At 44.2% G+C, this 19,741-nt stretch overlaps 1 protein-coding gene across 1 annotated transcript in view; it reads left to right on the top strand.

The window, feature by feature from the left end:
- ADAMTS9 (ADAM metallopeptidase with thrombospondin type 1 motif 9) overlaps positions 1 to 19,741 on the top strand; it is a 704,469-nt gene that overhangs the window by 329,176 nt on the left and 355,552 nt on the right. Inside the window, exons 25-26 of the mRNA XM_069206502.1 lie at positions 3,166 to 3,333; positions 3,704 to 3,982. Of these exons, the coding sequence (XP_069062603.1) occupies positions 3,166 to 3,333; positions 3,704 to 3,982 (447 nt within the window). The remainder of the gene's footprint in view (positions 1 to 3,165; positions 3,334 to 3,703; positions 3,983 to 19,741) is intronic.

Below are 19,741 nucleotides of genomic sequence, written 5' to 3' on the forward strand. Positions count from 1 at the left end.
AGAGGGCATCGCATGAAAATTCTGGCGACACAAGTATCAGAGACAAGTTGTCGTCAGCAGTCCTCATCAAAGTCCAGAGACCGATTGAGGAGCCATTCGCATAAGCCGTCTCCTTCAACATCGAAGGAGGCGAAGTAGAAATGTTCAAGACTTAAGTTAGTCTCAAACACCGTCTCCCAACCTTCTGCTGTGAAGCACGGGTCCCCTCCCTTGTCTCCCTAAATTTCCTGGAGCTGGAGCAACTCTAGTCCAAATGCGGGAATATTATAATTCCCTGCATGAAATCTTCTGGGCCTCAACCCCCACATGGTGTACTTTGAGATCTCAAGGAGGTGCGAGGTGCGCTGACTGTATCCTCGCTGGCACCTTCACCATCGTTGACAGTTGAGCCCTCTGAATCCGTTATCGATTCCAACTAGTGCACAGCCCCTTGGGGATACCACCTTCGGCATCACATCAGCCAGTGACGTTGATGGCACTGATCAGTGCCGAACCCATTATCCTTTCCAATGTTAATACAACACTGCAACTACGCCAGACCGCATCAAATGTGGTGTCGATGGAGCAGTCTACTTTAGAGAATTCTCCATATGTCTGTATGCAACCTAGCTAATGCGTAAAAGCTTTTATTTTCAAGGTTTACTCAACAGTATCTAAATCATGTGTTGTTAATGTCATTATGATGGTCTCAATTCAATCACAATGCCTAATTAACTACCTAAAGTTCTGTCAATGGTGTTGTATCATTTACTTTTATTTGCTGAAAGAGGCATTCAGGCTGATTAATATCAGGACTAAATAAATACTCTGCAAGGCTGGTTTTCAGCCTGACTAAGAACGGACACTTTTAGTGCATGACTAACTGTGATGCTAAGGTCGTTGAGGTACACACTTTGGTTTTGGTATCCTTGTATGTTTTCCATGAAGGCAATGTAGTACTCAGTCACTCATTCCAAGATTATCTTTGGTTTCCACATCAATCAGACTATCATTCCCCCAGTTTTCTTCCAAACAACTTATTTTAATGGGTCGGAAGAAAGATCACCATATAGATGATTTTAGATGGGAAATGACATTCTACACCTCATATAAAACTGGAAACTCGCTCACTCAAACGTTTTCTTGTCATATAGTTGACATCCTCCAGAAATGTAAGCTTCCTTTGCTATTCTGTTATGGCTCTCTGCATCTGTTACTCATTTTACTGTTTCAAGATACAAGAGGTTCTGTGGCCATTTCACTAGTTGGATTCCGCTTAACAGGGGGTTTCTTCTAATAAGATTATCAAGTTGGCTACAAGCTGTGCCGTGCTTCATTAATTAACGATTCTGCCTTTGACCAATTATTCTTTAGAGCTTTGAAGCTTTCTCGCTTGTTACCTGGAATAACCCAAGGCTGCTAAGGCACCCCTAGACAATCCTGACATGACTTTTCTTACCTCAACATGCTGTTATGTTCGAGGCAGCAAGATAATAAAGTGAAGAAGATTGTACACCATTAACTCTTGCACTTTTAGTTAAAAATAAATTTTCCTTTGCTAAATATCCGCCTCTATCCCTAGCTAAAATTAAAGTTGGCACGTCTCACAATATTGCCACATGGAAGGCGTGCTTGTGTTAGTCTGTTGGTCACACTTGTCATTCCAACTCTCCGAATAGTTCCGTTGCTTTCCATAAATATTTACGATTCATAGTATTTTGTAAAGGGAGAATCACTAGGAGCAGTGACATGAATTGAAAAGCTAAATCTGTTATCTATACTTCGTAGGTGCTCTTGCCACACCATCTTCAGTCTCAAGTCTTACAATATTCTCCTGGCCTGCAAAAACAGGTGTTATTACTGCACACGTTTGTTCTTAGCCAGTACACTGGTATGGGGAACTCCACACAATTGTAATGACATTAGCTGTTGTATGTTTGTTAATGTTATTGCTTATAAGTCGAAATGCCTTTTATTGGATCATAACAAAAAACACAAATGTGTTTTTTACTCTTTGGCTTTAGCAACCCAAATACCTTTATGACCAAGAGTGTTTCCCATCTTTATAATGTCCAAGTCAGAGAAAGCTACCTTACATATTTATAGACAGAATGCTTAAAAGTGATATACCATATCATCACTTTTGCTAGCCCAGTGAAAGGTGGAAAATGTAACAACTTTAGGAAAGCAAATCAGTATTCCAACCTTCAATCATGGTTGTTAGGTATTAGTTGCATACATAAACATGAGTAACATAAATGCATCAACCATAATACAGAAATGGGTATTCCAGAACTTGGGATAGAGAGTGAAGTGTATTCCTTGTACCTTCTTATCCTCAGGAAAGACAGAACATTGTTCTTGATGCAACTGTTTTCATAGAGAAGAGTATCAATCATTTTTTTTAGCAATAATCCAACTTGTTTTGTGGGGTGTGATTAACTTTAAGGGATACAGGTTTTAAGGGATCACCAAAGCAGTTTATAAAATGACACACAGATATAAAGAATCCATTTCATAAAACAAGTGAGTGGCAATGAAGCCAACCAATGGTAAGCATGGACAGGCTCTTAGCCCACTGTATGCTAGCAATACATCTCACAACAGACAGTGCATGTGCTGTCCAGTAGGAGATATATAAAACCTACATACATAGCTGATCATTTAACCTTGCTCTGGAAGTGCAATACACTAATAACCGTCAACTCAGTGCTACCTGTGATCCTCATAAACAAACTACTGCGCTCCTCAAGAGGTTGTTCTATAGTCAGAAGTCTACCAATGGACCTCTATAACACAGCTCTATCATTCATCAAATATAATGTACCTCTCTCTTCCTGTTGGCTTACTGCCAGCACCAACTGCTAAGCCTTAAAGATAACTCTTCTTTAGTTATGCCCTCATTGTGCATTCCTCATTTCTTTCATGAATGTTACTTTATTTGTGTTTCTATGTTTACCTTTTATAAGTACAACCTGCTGACACCATCCTCCCATTAACAGTGCTGTAAGAAAACAAATAAATAGCAAATCAGTTGGTGCTACACTATAGTATGGGATGAGTAGAGGTTGTCTACAGAGGCCTACTCTACAAATGGGCAGATGAAAAACTCATAAAAATAATCAAGTTAGCTATGAACAACAGTGATATATACACTTCTGCTTAAATATTGGTGATTTCTTTCAGTGTTCGGCAACATGCGGGAAGGGCACCATGATGAGATATGTTAGCTGTCGCGATGATCATGGTGCAGTGGCTGATGAGGCAGCATGTTCGCACATTCCAAAGCCTTCAGGAGAAGAAACATGTAACATAACACCATGTGGACAGTGGAAAGCCCGGGAATGGTCAACGGTAAGTGTTCATCCTTACTGAAGGAAATTGTAAATGTTGATTGTTTTATCGGAGTTAGCCCTGTTAAATGTGCTATTGCTTTAAGTTAATTTAGTACTGATTACGAGTCTTGGCAGATGGAATACTCCGTCACAAATGTGATAGATATTCCATCCACCATGTTACAATTTCCGTAGGATGTAATGGATCATAATAGACAGACAGAGTAGCCCCATCTGCCAAGATCATAATCAGGCCCTAAATCTTTCCCTTAATTTGAAATGATATATTGTGCTTCCTCGGTTAATAATTAAGCCATCAAGGATCACACAATTTTTTTATTTAAGAAATAGTGCTTTAAATGATTCTGATAAAATATTTTCATTTTCAGTGTTCAGTGACTTGTGGTCAAGGTAAGGCAATTCGACAAGTGGATTGCATAAACTACAGTGATCAGATTGTTGAAACAAGTGAATGTGATCCAGATGGTCTTCCAGCAACAGCGCAGGAGTGCTCTATGTCTCCTTGCCATCACCCAAACCAGGACTATAGCAGAACTGTTCATTCTTCCCCACACACGGATCATCGAGTAAGATCTAGTCTAAACCGAAACACAGGCCGTTCAGTTGTGGCAGGTGGCAACCAGTGGAGAGTAGGACCTTGGGGCGCGGTAAGTGATTCTTTCCATATTTTCATGTGTTTTCGTAGCTATGACCTACCTCGTTTTACCGTGTTACTTTATAGAAACTAGGCAGTTGCAGCCCTTCCATTGTGAGAATGTAATAACACTACCAGCTACTGGGGAAATTGTACTATATATATGTTGTCTCTTTGGTAAGGGCCAAGGATCAATTGTTTGCATTTTTCTTTGACCTTTAGTTGCAAGCAATTTTACTTGAAACTGACATTCCAACTTGCAGCACTGGTGCTGTGAAGTCTAACATTTTTAACAGGGAAACAAGGCAGTGTGTGCCAGATTTACTAAATGATGATGCTACCTGATCAGTTTATTTGGCCAGGAGATATTTTTGCGACCATCCAGTTAATAGAACGAACAGCTATATTAATAGGAGGGCTATTGCTAACAGTCATTTGTAATGAACTTGCTGGAGGAAAGTATGAAGAATGAATTACTTATGACTTAGTCACACAGTGTTTTAGAGTAGCATTTCTCAAAATGTGGATCGCAACTCGATTTTTGGTGGGTCGGGAGAGCAATACATAGAGCTTCCTTTAAATTCTTTTGTTTATCTTGTCACATTTGCCATTGCTTCAAAGACAGAAGTCAAATTATGTCAGGCTATGACTTCTGACAAGTTGCTACTCATTCACCAGTATTGGATCTTTCATAGAATCACATGCTTGAACTTATTCCCCGTTCTCGAAGTGGGAGTCCCACGGTACCATAGAAAGCAGTCGTCAATGACATACATAGCTGTTAATGTTAAGCAACATTGGCTTCAGTAGCTTCTCCTCATCATTTAATAAGAGCCAAAGTCCAGGCAACAGCACCCTCCAAAGTACTCACCACTGAGGCTTTAGTCCCTCAGATTTTCTTACACACGTCTTGTGATGAGTCTTTGTGAGTTCTGCTCAGTTTACTACAATTTTCTCAAATTTGCGAAGGATTTTCTTCAGATCAATATTGATATCTACTTCTTTGTACTATAACTACTCAACCATGAAAGAACCACCTAAGAAGGGACTGTTCAGGCAGTATGGAGCATGTGGCAAAAGGAGGCAGTACTCAGAAGGGCCGGACAGGGAATGCATTTACTGCCTACATCTCAAACACAAAGTAAAGGATTGTAAGGTATTAAACACTTTTTCTCAAAAACCCTTGAAGGACAGAGAGGTAAGGTTACTGATTTGGCTTTAGAACCTACAATCCAAAGAAACCACTCCTTCTGAGGAGGATAGTGATGATTCCTCAAAGACTGTAGAATCCTATAAGATGGAAAGGTCTCATAAAAGAGTGCCTCCAGGGTCACCAAGAAGGCTTTGAAAAGGACCCTGTTAGAGCTGACAGCCTTAGGGTGGTCACCCCTAACTTTTTACCTTCCTCCCTCCACTTTGTAGATACTGTTTTTGCTCGTTTTAGGACTCTGCACACTTTACCACTGGTAACCAGTGCTAAACTGCATTTTCTCTCTCCCTTTAAACATGGTAACATTGGATCACACCTAATTGGACTATTTAATTTACATATAAGTCCCCAGTAGGATGCACTATATGTGCTCAGGGCCTGTAGATTAAATGCTGCTAGTAGGCCTGCAGCACTGGTTGTGCCACCCACTTATGTAGCCCCTTAACCTTGTCTCAGGCCTGCCATTGCAAGGCCTGTGTGTGCAGTTTCACTGCCAATTCGACTTGGCACTTAAAAAGTACTTGCCAAGCCTAAAACCCCCCTTTTTCTACATATAAGACACCCCTAAGGTATGCTCTAGGTAATCAATGGGGCAGGGTGCTGTGTAGGCAAAAAGCAGGACATGTACCTGTGTAGATTACATGTCCTGGTAGTGTAAAACTCCTAAATTCATTTTTACACTGCTGTGAGGCCTGCTCCCTTCATAGGCTAACATTGGGGCTGCCCTCATACATTGTTTGAGTGGTAGCTGCGGATCTGAAAGGAGTTGGAAGGTCATAATTAGTATGGCCATAGTGGTGATACAAAATCCTGCTGAGTTGTGAAGTTGGATTTAATATTACTATTTTAGAAATGCCATTTTTAGAAAGTGAGCATTTCTCTGCACTTAAATCGTTCTGTGCCTTACAATCCACGTCTGGCTGGGCTTAGTTGACAGCTCCCTTGTGCATTCACTCAGACACACCCCAAACACAGGATACTCAGCCTCACTTGCATACATCTGCATTTTGAATGGGTCTCCCTGGGCTGGGAGGGTGGAGGGCCTGACACTTGCATGTCAAAGGACATTAGCCTGCCCTCACACAAAGGACTGCCACACCCCCTACTGAGACCCTGGCTGACAGGACTGAACTGAAAGGGGACCTTGTGCACTTCTAAGACACTCTTTGAGGTCTCCCCCACTTCAAAGGCACATTTGGGTATTTAACCAGGGCCTCTGCCCCTACCAACACATACTCTTCCTGGAGAAGAGAACCTGAACCAGAACTTGCATCCTGCCAAGAAGACCTGCCTGGCTGTTCAAAGGACTCACCTGTCTGCTTTCTGTGAAGGGCTGCTGCCTTACTGTTGCCCTGCTGCCTTGCTGCTCTCTGGCTGTGGTTAAGAAGTGCTCTCCAAGGGCTTGGATAGAGCTTGCCTCGTATTCCCTGAAGTCTCAGGACCAAAAAGACTTCATTTCTATAAGAAGGACACCTTGTGTGGCGAAATTCGATGCACAGCCTGCCAGAAACGATGCACAGTCTGCACCGTGGCGAAAATTTCACCACACGACGAACCGGACCAACGCAGCCCGACTTTGCAACGAGAAGATCGATGCAGTGCCAGCGTAGCAACCGGAAATTCGACGCAGGGCCTCACTGGATCGACGCACAGCTCAGCCGGAACGACGCAGCCCGACTTCCAGAGAGGAATCGACGCAGCGCCTGCTGTGCGGTAGAAAATTAACCGCAACTCCTACCGGATCAACGCAGCTCCTGTGACTTCGTCCTAGCAGCGGCGGAAATCCACGCATTGTACCCAGGGCATCTGAAAACTGAGGATCCACGACCGAGCGCCGGAAATCGATGCACAGCCGTCCCTGCGTGAAAACTTAATGATGCATCGCCGTGTGCAGTCCGAGAAATCGACACACACCCCTTTGTTTCCACGCATCTCCTCCTCTGCGGTTCTTTGTGGAGATTTTTCACGCGAACCAGGTACTCTGTGCTTGAAAGAGACTTTTCTTTTAAAAGACTTAAGACACTTTATATCACTTTTCAGTGATAACTCAACATATACTTATTGCATTTTAATCATTTTGACCTGCATTTATCCAGATAAATATTATATATTTTCCTATATGCTATGTAGTGTATTTTTGTGGTGCTATATTGTGTTAGTGTATGATTTATTGCACAAATACTTTACGCATTGCCTTCTAAGTTAAGCCTGACTGATCAGTGCCAAGCTACCATAGAGTGGGCACAGGATAATTTGGATTGTGTGTGACTTACCCTGACTAGAGTGAGGGTCCTTGCTATTGAGGGGGTAACCTGACTGCCAACCAAAGACCCTATTTCTAACAGACCCACCATGAGTCCTCAAGGCATTCAAAAAGATCAGAGGAACATCCACATTCTTCAGAAAAGGAGAAGCTCCCCTCAGGAAAGGTTCAATTTGAGCCTACTGTTCTTTCACCAAAGGAACCTCCTCTAAAATAGTCATCCAGATCCCTTCTGTCAACGACTAAACCACTAAAAATGTCTGTTTCATCTCAGTTTGATTTTGCATCAATGATGGCACCATGGGCGAAACCCTTGTCAATGACACTGTTGGCAGTTACCACCACTATAACAACATTAACATTTTCATCGACGGCATTACCTATGATTATCTGGTTGTCACCTATAGCCTCGACAACAATAACAGTGAAATACTCTCAACGACGGCACCAGTGACCAAGAAGATACTGAGGAAGACACTGACAAAGACCATTGATGACAACACCACCAATGATGGCTACGACTATGATAATCACACTGACAAGATCCCCATCGACAATTACAACGCTGACAAAAGCCCCATTGATGTCACAACGTGGTTTAGTTGTCGACTGAAGAGATCTGGATGAAGCCAGCAGTTTGAAAGACAGACGGACCAGTAGTTACTATCTCGTATGACCCACAACCCTCGGTACCTGCTCTAATTTAGTGTGCATGGCGTCCGCTGCTGTGTTATGCAGGACTGTGTTGAGCTTGGTGTCATGGGTCACTGCATCCGTTTTGGATAAGGCAGGATCTGCAGCTGTACTGAGGTGCAGCACTGCTCTGTGCAAGCTGCAGGGATTTCCGTTGATCCGGGTCATGCTACTGCATAAGGGGGCCACACTGAGATTCTTGCTATGGGGCGTGGCTGCCTCCTCACAAACCAGGCCGCAAGTTACACACTGGATGGTGAAGGGACCATAATTGGGTTCTTGCCTGGTCACAATGATGGCCTCTGATCGGGTCCAGTAGTGTCTCCAAGGGCCCCCAGTCAGCAGTTAAGGTGGGTGGCATCTCAGTTCAGCCAGGACTTGGGCAGTGCATAAGACACGCTAATCCTTGAGTCCTTTGAGTGCAGGGCAGTACAACAGGGCAGAGCAGCAGTTCCTGGGAACAGTCAAGTCTGACATAGTGGCGATCCTGACACACAGCAGTCTTTATTCCAGCAGAGTCCCCTTAAGTCCAGAAGTGTACTTACTTGAGTGGGTCAGAGACCCAGTACTTATAATACAAAAGTGCCTTTGATATGGGGGATGACTTCAAAAGATTTCTGTGAAGTGCACAGGTTCCCCTTTCAGCTCAGCCTTGGCTCCAGACTATCAGTGGTAGGCCATCAGCCCCTTTGTGTGGCCTCTGGTCACTACCCTTTAAAGTGTAAGTGTGAGCCCTTTCCAACCTCCTCCCCAGGAAGACCCATCAGTATGTAGATGAATGCAGATGAAGTTGAGTATCCTGTGTTGCGGGTGTCAGGAGGGCAGCCATGTATTGGAGACATGCTGTAGACACCCAAGACGGTGAGAGCAGAGAAATGCCCACCTCCTAAAAGAGTTGTTTCTAAAATAGTAATGATGAATCCGACCTTACCAGTGAAGAGGATTTATCATGACCTTTCCAGTGATACAAAACAGGATGCTGCTACTCCTCTCAGATCAGGAATTACAGCTTTAAAGTATTTTACAGAATTTCCACTGCTGACCCTATGACAGGAGCAGGCCTCACAGTAATGAAAAATAACTGGAAGTTTTTGATTACCCGGACACTGAAAAACTTAAACGTACCCTTCTGCCTTTTAATTACATAGCACCCTGACCTATGGGCTACCTATGGTGACTTATACGTAAGAAAATGGGAGCCTAAGGCTTGACAAGACATTCTAAATGCCAAGTCTGTGTGGCAGTGAGGCTGCACATACAGGCTCTGCAGTGGCAGGCCAGAGATATGTTTACAGAGCTACTTAACTGGTTGCCACAATCAGTGCTGCAGGCCAATTAGTAGCATTTAATTTAAGGTCCCTAGGTATATGGTATACCACTTTACAAGGGAAGTACATGTAAACTTAAATATTCCAATTGTGGAAACACCAATGTTACCATGTTTAGAGAAGCACATGCTGTGGTAAAGTGCTCAAAGTCCAACAAAAAGATACAGCAACAAAACAGAAGGTAAAAGGCAAAACGTCTGTGGTAAGACTACCCTAAGGATGCCAGGTCTAACTGTAGTGTTGTCTAGGCTTTATAGAAAAGTCCAAAGCACTAGACAATTCACCAGTCTGTCTAATCAGTCATACCAAGCCAGATTCAGTTGCATTCCAAGCTGACCAGCATTGCTCAAAGAATCCATCAACCCCTATTACAACAGCACCAGATCTAGACAGGAGTAGGCTGAATAATATTCTGAAATGCTTCACTTCCATGGCAGGTACTACTATCAGAGCAGCTAACTCCCTCACTATATTAGGACGCTACGATAGGCAGAGGAAAATTCAGCAGGAGGGAGAAAGAATTTCCTCAGAAATTATCAAATGTGCGATAAATATATCGCCAACTGGATTCCAGGCAACTGGCTGGGGCAGCTGTCCTCAGAACACAGGAATGGCTGAAGGCAACATTTTTCAGGCTAGAAATACAGAGCAAGATCCTAGATATGCCGTATGACGGTGAGGCGTTATTCGGAAAACATATTGATGACGCTCTCCAAGCTATAGAAACCAACATGGATACAGCAAAATCCTGAGGAATGCTACAAATGAAGAGGCAGCCCTTTTGGGGAGCCAGGGGCAGAGGATCATACTCCTATATGGGAAGCTTTCAACCATATAGAAAACAACATCAACCCTTTCAAAGCCAGTATTACTCTCAGTAGTCTCAGCAGCAATACAGACAGCCACCTACAGTAGCTTACAAACAAGCACCCAGATGTAAACAACCTCCCCAAGAGAGAGACACTGCCAGGAAGCAGTGACCCTTCAATGGTGCCTGTTACTCCTGAGCAATTGCCAAAAGCAACTTGGAGGTTGAATGTCAAAGTTATCTCCCTCAATGGGTCCCCATAACAACGGACAGATGGGTTCTGGATGTCATCTCACGTGGACACACATTGAATTCATCACAAAACCACCAAATACCGCACAAAAGAGCCACCTCCTCCCCATCTACTTCTTCAGGAGATAGTAACCATGTTCAGAAAAAGAGTAATAGAGGAGGTCTCGAACACCCAGTGGAGTATGGGTTTCTACTACTGTTTGTTTCTAAAAAAAGAAAAAGTCAGGAGACTGGTGACCCCGTCTTAGACCTCTAGAAATTCAACAAGTATCTAAGAAACCAATTCTTACACATGGTCACCCGGCAGGATATATTGCATCTCCTCAACCCTGGCGATCACTAACAGTACTAGATCTCCAGGATGCATATTTTCATGCCCCAGGGCAACCAAAGCATCACAGGTTCCCATGATTCAAAGTAGCCGGCACCCACTACCAATTCAAAGTTCTCTCTTTCGAACTGAAATTGGCACCCCACATCCTTACCAAATGTCTAGTTCCAGTAGCAGCTCACTTGAGGCAACACGTTAATAAAGGCAGCCATGTCGCAACAGGAAAAAAGGGATGCATCAACCTGTCTCACATTCTTCAAAGCTCTAGACCTCACAGTCCACAAACTGTTCTATCTGACACCGCCAACAACCTTGGTTTTCTTGGGAGCGCTATTAGATGCGAACCAGGACAAGGCATTCGCCTCCGCCTCACTAGAAAAACAGATAATGATTCAATAGTTAGCACAAAAATTAAGCGGAAAAAGTCTGTTGCAGTTGGACTGTACAAATCTCTCCTCTGAATGATAGCATCTTGCATTCCACTAATTCCAGATTGCTGCCTTCACATGTGGTCACCAGAAGAGGAGCTAGACAAATAATGGTTGCAGAATCAAAGGTTATTCAACAACATCATTCAGATTAATCCAACTATGATAGCATCCATGAAATTGTGGACACAGAGTACATACCTATCCAATGGGCTAACATTCCTTTCGCAGTGGACAGTGGAACCACCTCCAGAAGAAGATGCACATAAACTTGCTGGAACTCGGAGCCATAGCATAGCATTGGCCCCGCTTTCTTTCCTTCCCAGAGTACCAAATTCATCAGCCCTGTCACAGCAGGCACAAAACCTTTGGAAATGGGCTCTGCAGCATCAAACAACACTCAAGGCAGAACATGTGCCTGGAGCAACCAATGTCCTAGCAGACAGTTCGAGCCTGCTGTCGCGAATGGGAGCTCAACAGCAGATTCTGAAGGACATCTTTGATCACTGGGGAAAACCAAACCTAAACTTGTTTGCGACAAAGGAGAACCGAAAATTTCAATTCTTCAAAAGCTGGCACCAACAGGAGGTACTGTGGGGACACATGTTTCGGATCAGATGTCAGGGATCTATGCATACGCTTTTCCCTGGATCCTGTTGATCCTGAGGTTCCTCGTGAAAATAAGGAGATTCTGACAAAGGCTAGGGCTGATGCAAGGAATAAAATATGCAAACGTAAATACAAGTGTTTCTGTATGTGGTGTCAGGAAGCTATTGTTCATCCTATCTCATCATCTTCGGAACAACTTCTCCCGTATCTGCTACACTTGGCAAAGTCTGGAATGGCCCACTACTCCATTAGAGTGCACCTAGCAGTGATAACACGTTTTTCGGATAAATTATTTTCACTATGGTCTAGCAGAGTGATCAAGCAATTGATCCTTTTTAGAGTGTTTCCTCTTATAAAGAAACCTCCTCCTACTTGCCACTTTAATGTAGGGCTACAGCAATTGATGAAGGCCTCATTTGAGCCCGTTCACAAGATAGACTTAAAATTTCTGATGTGGGAAACAGTGCTGCTTATAGCACTTATGTCAACTAGAAAGGTCAACGATATTGAAACACTCACAATCAAAGAACCATTCCTACAATTCAAACAGAATAGTGTTGTGCTGAAGACCACTCCTAAGTTCATAACACAGGTCCCTTTGGATTTCCATTTGAATGAACCCATAATACTCAGAACATTCTTTGTCAATCCCTATGGCAGAAAGATCTTTGCATACATAGGATGTTAAAAGATCAATTATTTGTCGCTTATAGGAACCTTACAAAAAGCAATCCAAGTGTCCAAACAAAGCATAGCAAGATGGATTGCAGCAGCTATCCAGTTCTGTCACAGGCAGGCTGGAAAACCATTGACAAGCAAAATCAAGGATAATTCAACCAGAGCTGTCTATACGACCACAGCGCTCTTTGCTGGCATGCCTATACAGCCAATATGTCAAGCAGCAACATGGTCCATCAGGCCCACCTTCACACAACATTGTTGCCTGGATTCTTCGGATCAGAATGATGCAGCTTTGGGACAAACAGTGTTGCACCTTCTACTTCAATAAGGTGAGCCATATCTTAATATGTTTCCCACCATCCACTATACTCTGTTTATGTTGTTAATTGTAGACGATTTTACTGCTAACTATTCTGATTCAAGCATGTGAATCTATGAAAGATACAATACTGGAGAAGAAAATAAGTTACCTGTAACTGCGGTTCTCTAGTATAGTTATCTTTCATAGATTCACTTCCAACCATACCTCTCCCCCGTAGAGGCTCCCCTGCTACATAGGTCATTCTCTACTGCTTTCGATAATATAGTGGGATTCCCACTTCAACGATGGGAAATGATTCAAGCATGTGAATCTTTGAAAGATACCAATACTGGAGAACCACAGTTATGGGAAAGGAACTTTTAAAATGGGGATTGGTGTTTACTTTTCTTTTTCTGACTGCAAAGTGAGAGGAGTTTTTGAAGCTAATTATTTGACAATGTTGCTGGAGTAGAAGGTACTGCCATACCAGGTAGAGTAGCCCTTTCAGGAATTTCAGTCTGCCACGACACACACTAGAAGGGGCTTCCATAGCAACATCAGCAATAATGCCAAAAGTGCCCAAAGTAAGAATTTTACTCTAAGCAGTGATGTTCCACACATTCTCACGGTCACTCAACACCTTTCAGGGGATGCATCACATTATAATTTCTCCAGTAGAGGGATATAGCTTAGGATTAGTGTGTGCTCTCTGTCGTTGACTGTAGCTCCTTTGTGGTATTCCATACCACACCACCCAATATACCACCATGCCAGTACAGCATCAGCAAATACAACCAACAGCTGTAGCTAGAAACATTTTTGATATATACATTTCTGTATTGTCGTCCATCACATATTAGTTTATTATTTGGTTATAGCAATTTGGTTTTGATGTAATGCAGTATTGTGTTCATTTTTAAATGTCTGTTTATTAAGCAATATTGGTCTGCTGTATCAGATTTACAATAAGGATTACCTTGACTGTGCTACATAGTGAGGGCAAAGATGCATGTACTTTTCTTTCAAGCTTCTGATCCCTGTCTCCAAGTATCTCCTGTAGACTGAAACTTTACTGCCATCCAGTTTTACACATATTGGGAGAAGGCATTTCATTTTGTTTCTACACATGCACCTTGCACTTCAGTGTCAAATTCTACAGTTGGTTAACCCCACAGATCTTCAGATGTAAGGAACGTAGGTTTTCAGTAGTAATTCTGTAAGTCTTACAAACACAGACGTAGTAGTGTTGTCTCTTGAATTGGTAACATTTGTCAAAATAGGCATCTTATTTGTAAACCATAGGTTGCATTTTAGTTCATCGACGTTTTTGCAAATATGACACGTCGGCACACATCTCAGGTAAACGAGGTTAAAGAGTTAAACTAGTTTGGTACTAATCAATAGGGAGTGAAGACGGGCCCCCGCTTAGGCACAGCAATATGTATAAAAGAGGATTCCTGCTCCTTCCGTTGACAGAGTTCCATATCTACCTAGAAGTGGTTATAAAATGTTATTCTAATTCACCAATTCTGGATAGAGAACAGCACTGCGTGGGTCTCGAGAAAGGCACTCTGCAAATTATTAATTTCATCTTATTCCATTGGTTGCTTTACATCCAGGTTGACCCAATTTGAATCTTAACAACTTCAAGTTTCTAGTTACTTTCCAGAAGAGCAAAGGGCTGACTGCTTGTTCTAAATGAAGAAGAACAGTAAGCTACATAGATCAACACAGAGACAGAATACATCCAAGTCAGCGCCTTCAGCATATACTATGTTTTCAATATTGAATTTTATATCTAATAATGACGAATGGACTAATTTGAGTCAGCAGTGTAGGAAACTGGCTCTTTATGTTGTTGACCAAAATGAGGTACACTATGCAAAGAGTCCAAGCAATCCCCAGAGGTATCACAGAGGAAGAAGTGACATCCCAAATGCTCTCTTTTTGGGTAGTGTAGTCAAACAGTTAGGCATATCAGAGAGTAGTGCTAAGCATGTAAAGCACACACTCATACAGTAAGTGAGACACACACTCAATAAAGACATCTAACATCAATTTATAAAAATAACATATAGTTTTATATAAACTTTGATACCAAGATGATCGGAATCAGGTGAGCTCTTTTTGAGATATGGATTTTTACAGTTTTTGAAAGTTGACACTTGCAATTTTTGGGTACGGTAATTTCATCCTATGGGGGAAAAACATGTACTTCATTCGGACACTTCACAGCAATCTACAGGAGTGTTCTCCAGGACTTAACGTAAGTATGGGGCAGGGTACCAGGCCATAACAACAGGTCACCTCGGGATGCTCTGGTGTGTCCAGGTGAAGAGGTGTGTTATGGCGTTGGTTGGCCCATTCACTTCAATCGAGAACAGTCCGGTCACAAAGTTTCTGCAGGATGGACTGGAAGGTCATTCCAAGGGAATTCACAAGGGGGCTCAACCTTTGAGGTCCTTGGTCACCTGGGGACACTGTTGGTCCACTTAACCTGGAGCTGCGGGGGTAGTTGCAGTGGTGTCTTTTGATGTCAGGTATGATGCTGGAGTGTCTCGCGTTTACGGAGGGCCTGCAGAAACAGTCGGCAGGCGTGGGTTGTGGGTGTAGTCCGACCAAGTCAACAAGTGGGCTCAGGTATCATAAAACATGGGGACACCCTTGGTTCTCTTCTTCTCAGTCTGGGGTGGACGGGTGAGGAGGTGTCCTGGGCATTGGGTTTCTGTCTCCTGGTCACTTGTGGTTGCAGGGGGGTCTGCAGAAACAGGCTGCAGATGCCGTCTTGAAGTCCACAATGGGTGAACACAGGGTAGACTTCGTGTCTGGGGGTCCTGGGAACCATACTAAAACTGTTGGCCGACTTCAGCTCCAGTTAGGTGGCTCATCTGCAGTGGTGATGTCTGATGTAGTGTTTTTGGCAATCACGTCTTCTCTGTTCTTTCTATGGTGCCTGTGGATGCAGGGGAGTAGCTCCTCTACTTCAAGGAAGTTCTTCTTGGTGCTTTGTGAAGCACTGGCAGCTCTTCTAGTTTCTTGGAGGCTGCAGCGCAAGACAGGCCAGTTGCTCCTTGAGGGTTGGGTGCGGCAGGCAGGCCGGCAAGGTTGGCACCACATCAGTCATGCTCTTTGGTTCTCAGGTTCACCAGGCTTCGTTCGTATGTGTCCAGCGAAGATCTGCAAATCTGGTATCAAATACTCAATTTAGGGGGCGTTAAGGGGAGTGAAGGGTAGTAGCCAATGGGCTACTTACCCCTGTGGTCACTACGCCCCCTAGTTGACCACTTCCTGTGTAGAGTGGGCAAAACCCTGTCCAAAGGTCCTCAATTCCACCACACAAAATATGGCAGAATTTCCGAAGTCGTGTCCACTTCAGGTCATCCTTGGGGTGTTCCCAGTCTGGAAATGCAACTCGCCTCCTGCATAGCTAATTATCCTCCCTGTCCAGGTACCAAATGGGCCCAGCGAGAGATGCCAGATCTGCATTCCAAAGGCGGTGGGCTTCTTTGAAGCTCCCTGACTTGGAATTTAGGTCATCCTGTGGAGAGGGGTGTTTCACACCCCAGCCAGAACAGGCTTTTGTTTCTGACCTCCAGAGAGCCAGGGGGTCTCACCCTGTGGGGGTCTGATTTTTGTCTGTTGGTGGCAGACTGGCCAGAACTGGTCAGCGAGCTCACCAGCAGTTGGTAGGTTTTCAGGGGGCACCTCTAAGGTGCCCTCTGGATGCATGTATTAATAAATCTGTCACTGGAATCATTGAGAGTTTATTAATATAATATATTTGATACCAGACATCCCTACCTTCATAGAAGCCATCATGTAGTTGGGGAACTGTATTGACTAGTGTCCAGCACATATATTTAAAATGGCTTCCCTGCACACTTACTATGTCTAAGAATCAACAAAGACATAGTAGGGGCATATTTGCTCATGCATATGTGTCCTCACTTGTAATATAATGGCCTGCTGTAGGGGTGACTTACAAACAATACAAGCAGTTGTACACAGAGAATATGCCATGTTGTGTATTCACTTTTGAGAGCACCTTGTCACTCAGACTGCAATGGCAGTCTGCATGAGGTTGGTGCTGCGTCCCTTAGAGTGCTAAAAGTTGTGCTGCAGCTCTTAGAGGCCCCTTTCAGTACTCATGCCTTAGGTACCAGGTGTACCATAATATAGGGAGTTACAGAGTCTGTAAAGGACCTGGCCACTTGGGGATCAAGTGACCAGGTGTCTTGTTTGAGGAAAGGAACACTGGCACTGGGGACTTGGTTAGCAGGAACCCAGTGCACTTCAGTCAAAGTTGCATCAACAAACCAGGCAAAAAGTGTGTGGGGGTACTGAAACCAGAATCCAATTTCCTACAAGAAATAATTGCTGCACTTCCTTCATTCTTAGTGGGTAACTACCTTACACCTCTGGTTTTATTCAAGGATGCTACAATAGATTTGACAACACCCCACCAGTAACTTTTTTTCACCGAGCTAAGGTATATAAGTTTGACATCCTTAACTTGCCAGTGAAGTAAGTTATGTTCTTGTGGTTCTATCCAACAAGAAAGACTACAAGCCTGCCTAATAGTCAGTGATCTTGCCTGGACTACAGTCCATTATCCATGAATTTTCTAGTGGATGTTGAACAAGCTTCTTCAGTGACTGCTTCACACATAGGGGGTAATTATGAGACTGCCAGACTTGCGGCGGTCCGAGCGCCACAATATGACCACAGTGGCCGTGCCGCAGTCGGACCGCCAGCTTGCAGTGCTCCCTTCTCCTACCCCCTTCTCCTCCAGCAGTTTCATGGTGGTACCACTGCCATGAAAAGGCTGGCAGAGAACGGGTGCAGCACGCCCCAGGGGGCCCCTGCACTGCCCATGCACTTGGCATGGGCAGTGTAGGGGTCTCCCTGGCCAGCACCCTGCATCCTACAGCAATGCTGCCGGCTCAATTACGAGACGTAGACAATGAGGTAGGGTTTTTCCCGGTAGGACAACAGGCGGAAACTCAGGTTTCCGCCCACTGATCTAGTGGGAAACTCATAATGGGCCCAGCGGGGAGGTAGCTACTGTGGAGACAACCTCCGTTTTGGAACTTCGGCAGACAGCCTAAACTTGTAATGATGCCCATAATGTTTTTACAATTGCAGTCTGTTGGAAAATGGGTTATTGGTAGGGCAGGTAGGTACCTACACCTAGCAGCAAGCCACTAACCTCCACATAGGTACAGTTAGGTCTCAGTAAATTAATCCCAGCTCTACCCTTGGTAGCTTGGCATCGAGCGTCAAGGCTTAACTTAGGAGACAAAGTGTAAAGCATTCAAATATCACAAAACAGTAATTAAATAAAACACAGGAAACAGTTTAAAAATCCAAAACCAATTTATAAAAATAGCTTATATTTTTATCTTTAAAATGACACAAAAACGATTAAAATCGGTTCAGGGGAACCGGAGATATGAATTTTTAAAGTATTATTATTTTCTAGCGCTTAGAAACAAAAAGCGCCAATCGGGTCATCTGGTTGCACCAGGACCGGGGCAAAGTCAAACTTTCAGGCCGACCGCGATGGAGCCCTGCTCGGCTACAAGTCGCGGGAGGCCTCGGTTAAAAAGTTACCTTCTGACTTAGTCTTTATTTTGAAGTTTTTCTTCACCGGGACGAACCTGCCAGTTGAATCCGACCTCCTGGAGCCCTTGTCCGGATACGCGATGTGGGTTTCCTTGGTGGAGACTTTTACCTTCGGACTTAGTCGTTTTTTCGAGATGAAAATCCTTCGACCGGGGTAAACCTGGATCTTGATCCGACGTCCATGGAGCCCTTCTCGGATACGATGGCTGGGAGGTCCCGGTCAACTTTTTACGTTCGGACTTAGTCTCTTTTTTGGATGTTTTTCTTTACCGGGACGAACCACGAAGTCAGGCCGGGTCGCGGTTGAGGCAAGCCGGCTAGAATTTCCGCGTCGGGTCGGTCACTTTATGGAGCTTTTTTTCAAAAATTCTCCAATCTTTTCCAAACTTCTGGGGCTTCACCCAGATGTTCTTTCAAGGTTCTTTTGGGTTCCACAGCTCACCCCAAGGGTCCAGAAGTTCTGTGATGGTCCTTGGGGGTGCGGACTTCAACTCCCAGAATGCACCTGGCGCAAACTCCTTTTTTGGCCACTGGGCAGTGGTCAGCTGGTCGCTTCTTTCAGGAGTTGGTGCGGGGGACTCTGGTTAGCAATTTTTCACCTGTAGCAAACAGGGAGTCCCTCCTTGAACCAGTTGAAGCCAGGCAAAGTCCTTCTTGTGGTGAAGCCCAAGTGTGCAGCTGGTGCAGTCCTTCTGAGTGCAGGGTCCAGGTGCAGGCCAGGGGTCCAGCAGGGCAGTCCTTCTTCTCCTTAAGTTCCTTTCTTGTTGAATTCTGAAGGGGATCTGAGGTGTGGGTGCAGGTCTGCCAGTTTTATCCTTGCTCCTGGGTGAAAAGCAGGGGGGGGCCTGGTTCTCCAATCAGGGACAGGGTCGTCCCCCTGTGATGACCACTTCCTGGGAAGTGTGGCAAAAATCCATCCCAGAAGGCAACAGTCTCTAAAAATCCAACATGGATGAATCTGATTTTTGGAGGTTACATCTGGCTGAGCCCACCCACTGGTGTGGCTAAAAATCATAAACACACCCCTCTCCTAATCTAATCAAGGGGGCACCTAGCTGTCTGGGGTTGCAGGATGTGGGGGTGTTGCTGGGTGCTGCAAATGTCCTTCTCTGCCTTTGAAGACCAGTTTGGCAGCCCTCCCCCTTCCTGCCTCACCATCTGCTGAGGGGAGATTCTCTCCCCCAAGCACATTCCTTTGTGTGAAGTCTGGCCACTTCACACCTCATCAAGGCAGCCTGGCAGA

Source organism: Pleurodeles waltl, chromosome 9, assembly GCF_031143425.1.
Source record: "Pleurodeles waltl isolate 20211129_DDA chromosome 9, aPleWal1.hap1.20221129, whole genome shotgun sequence".
NCBI classification, from domain to species: domain Eukaryota; kingdom Metazoa; phylum Chordata; class Amphibia; order Caudata; family Salamandridae; genus Pleurodeles; species Pleurodeles waltl.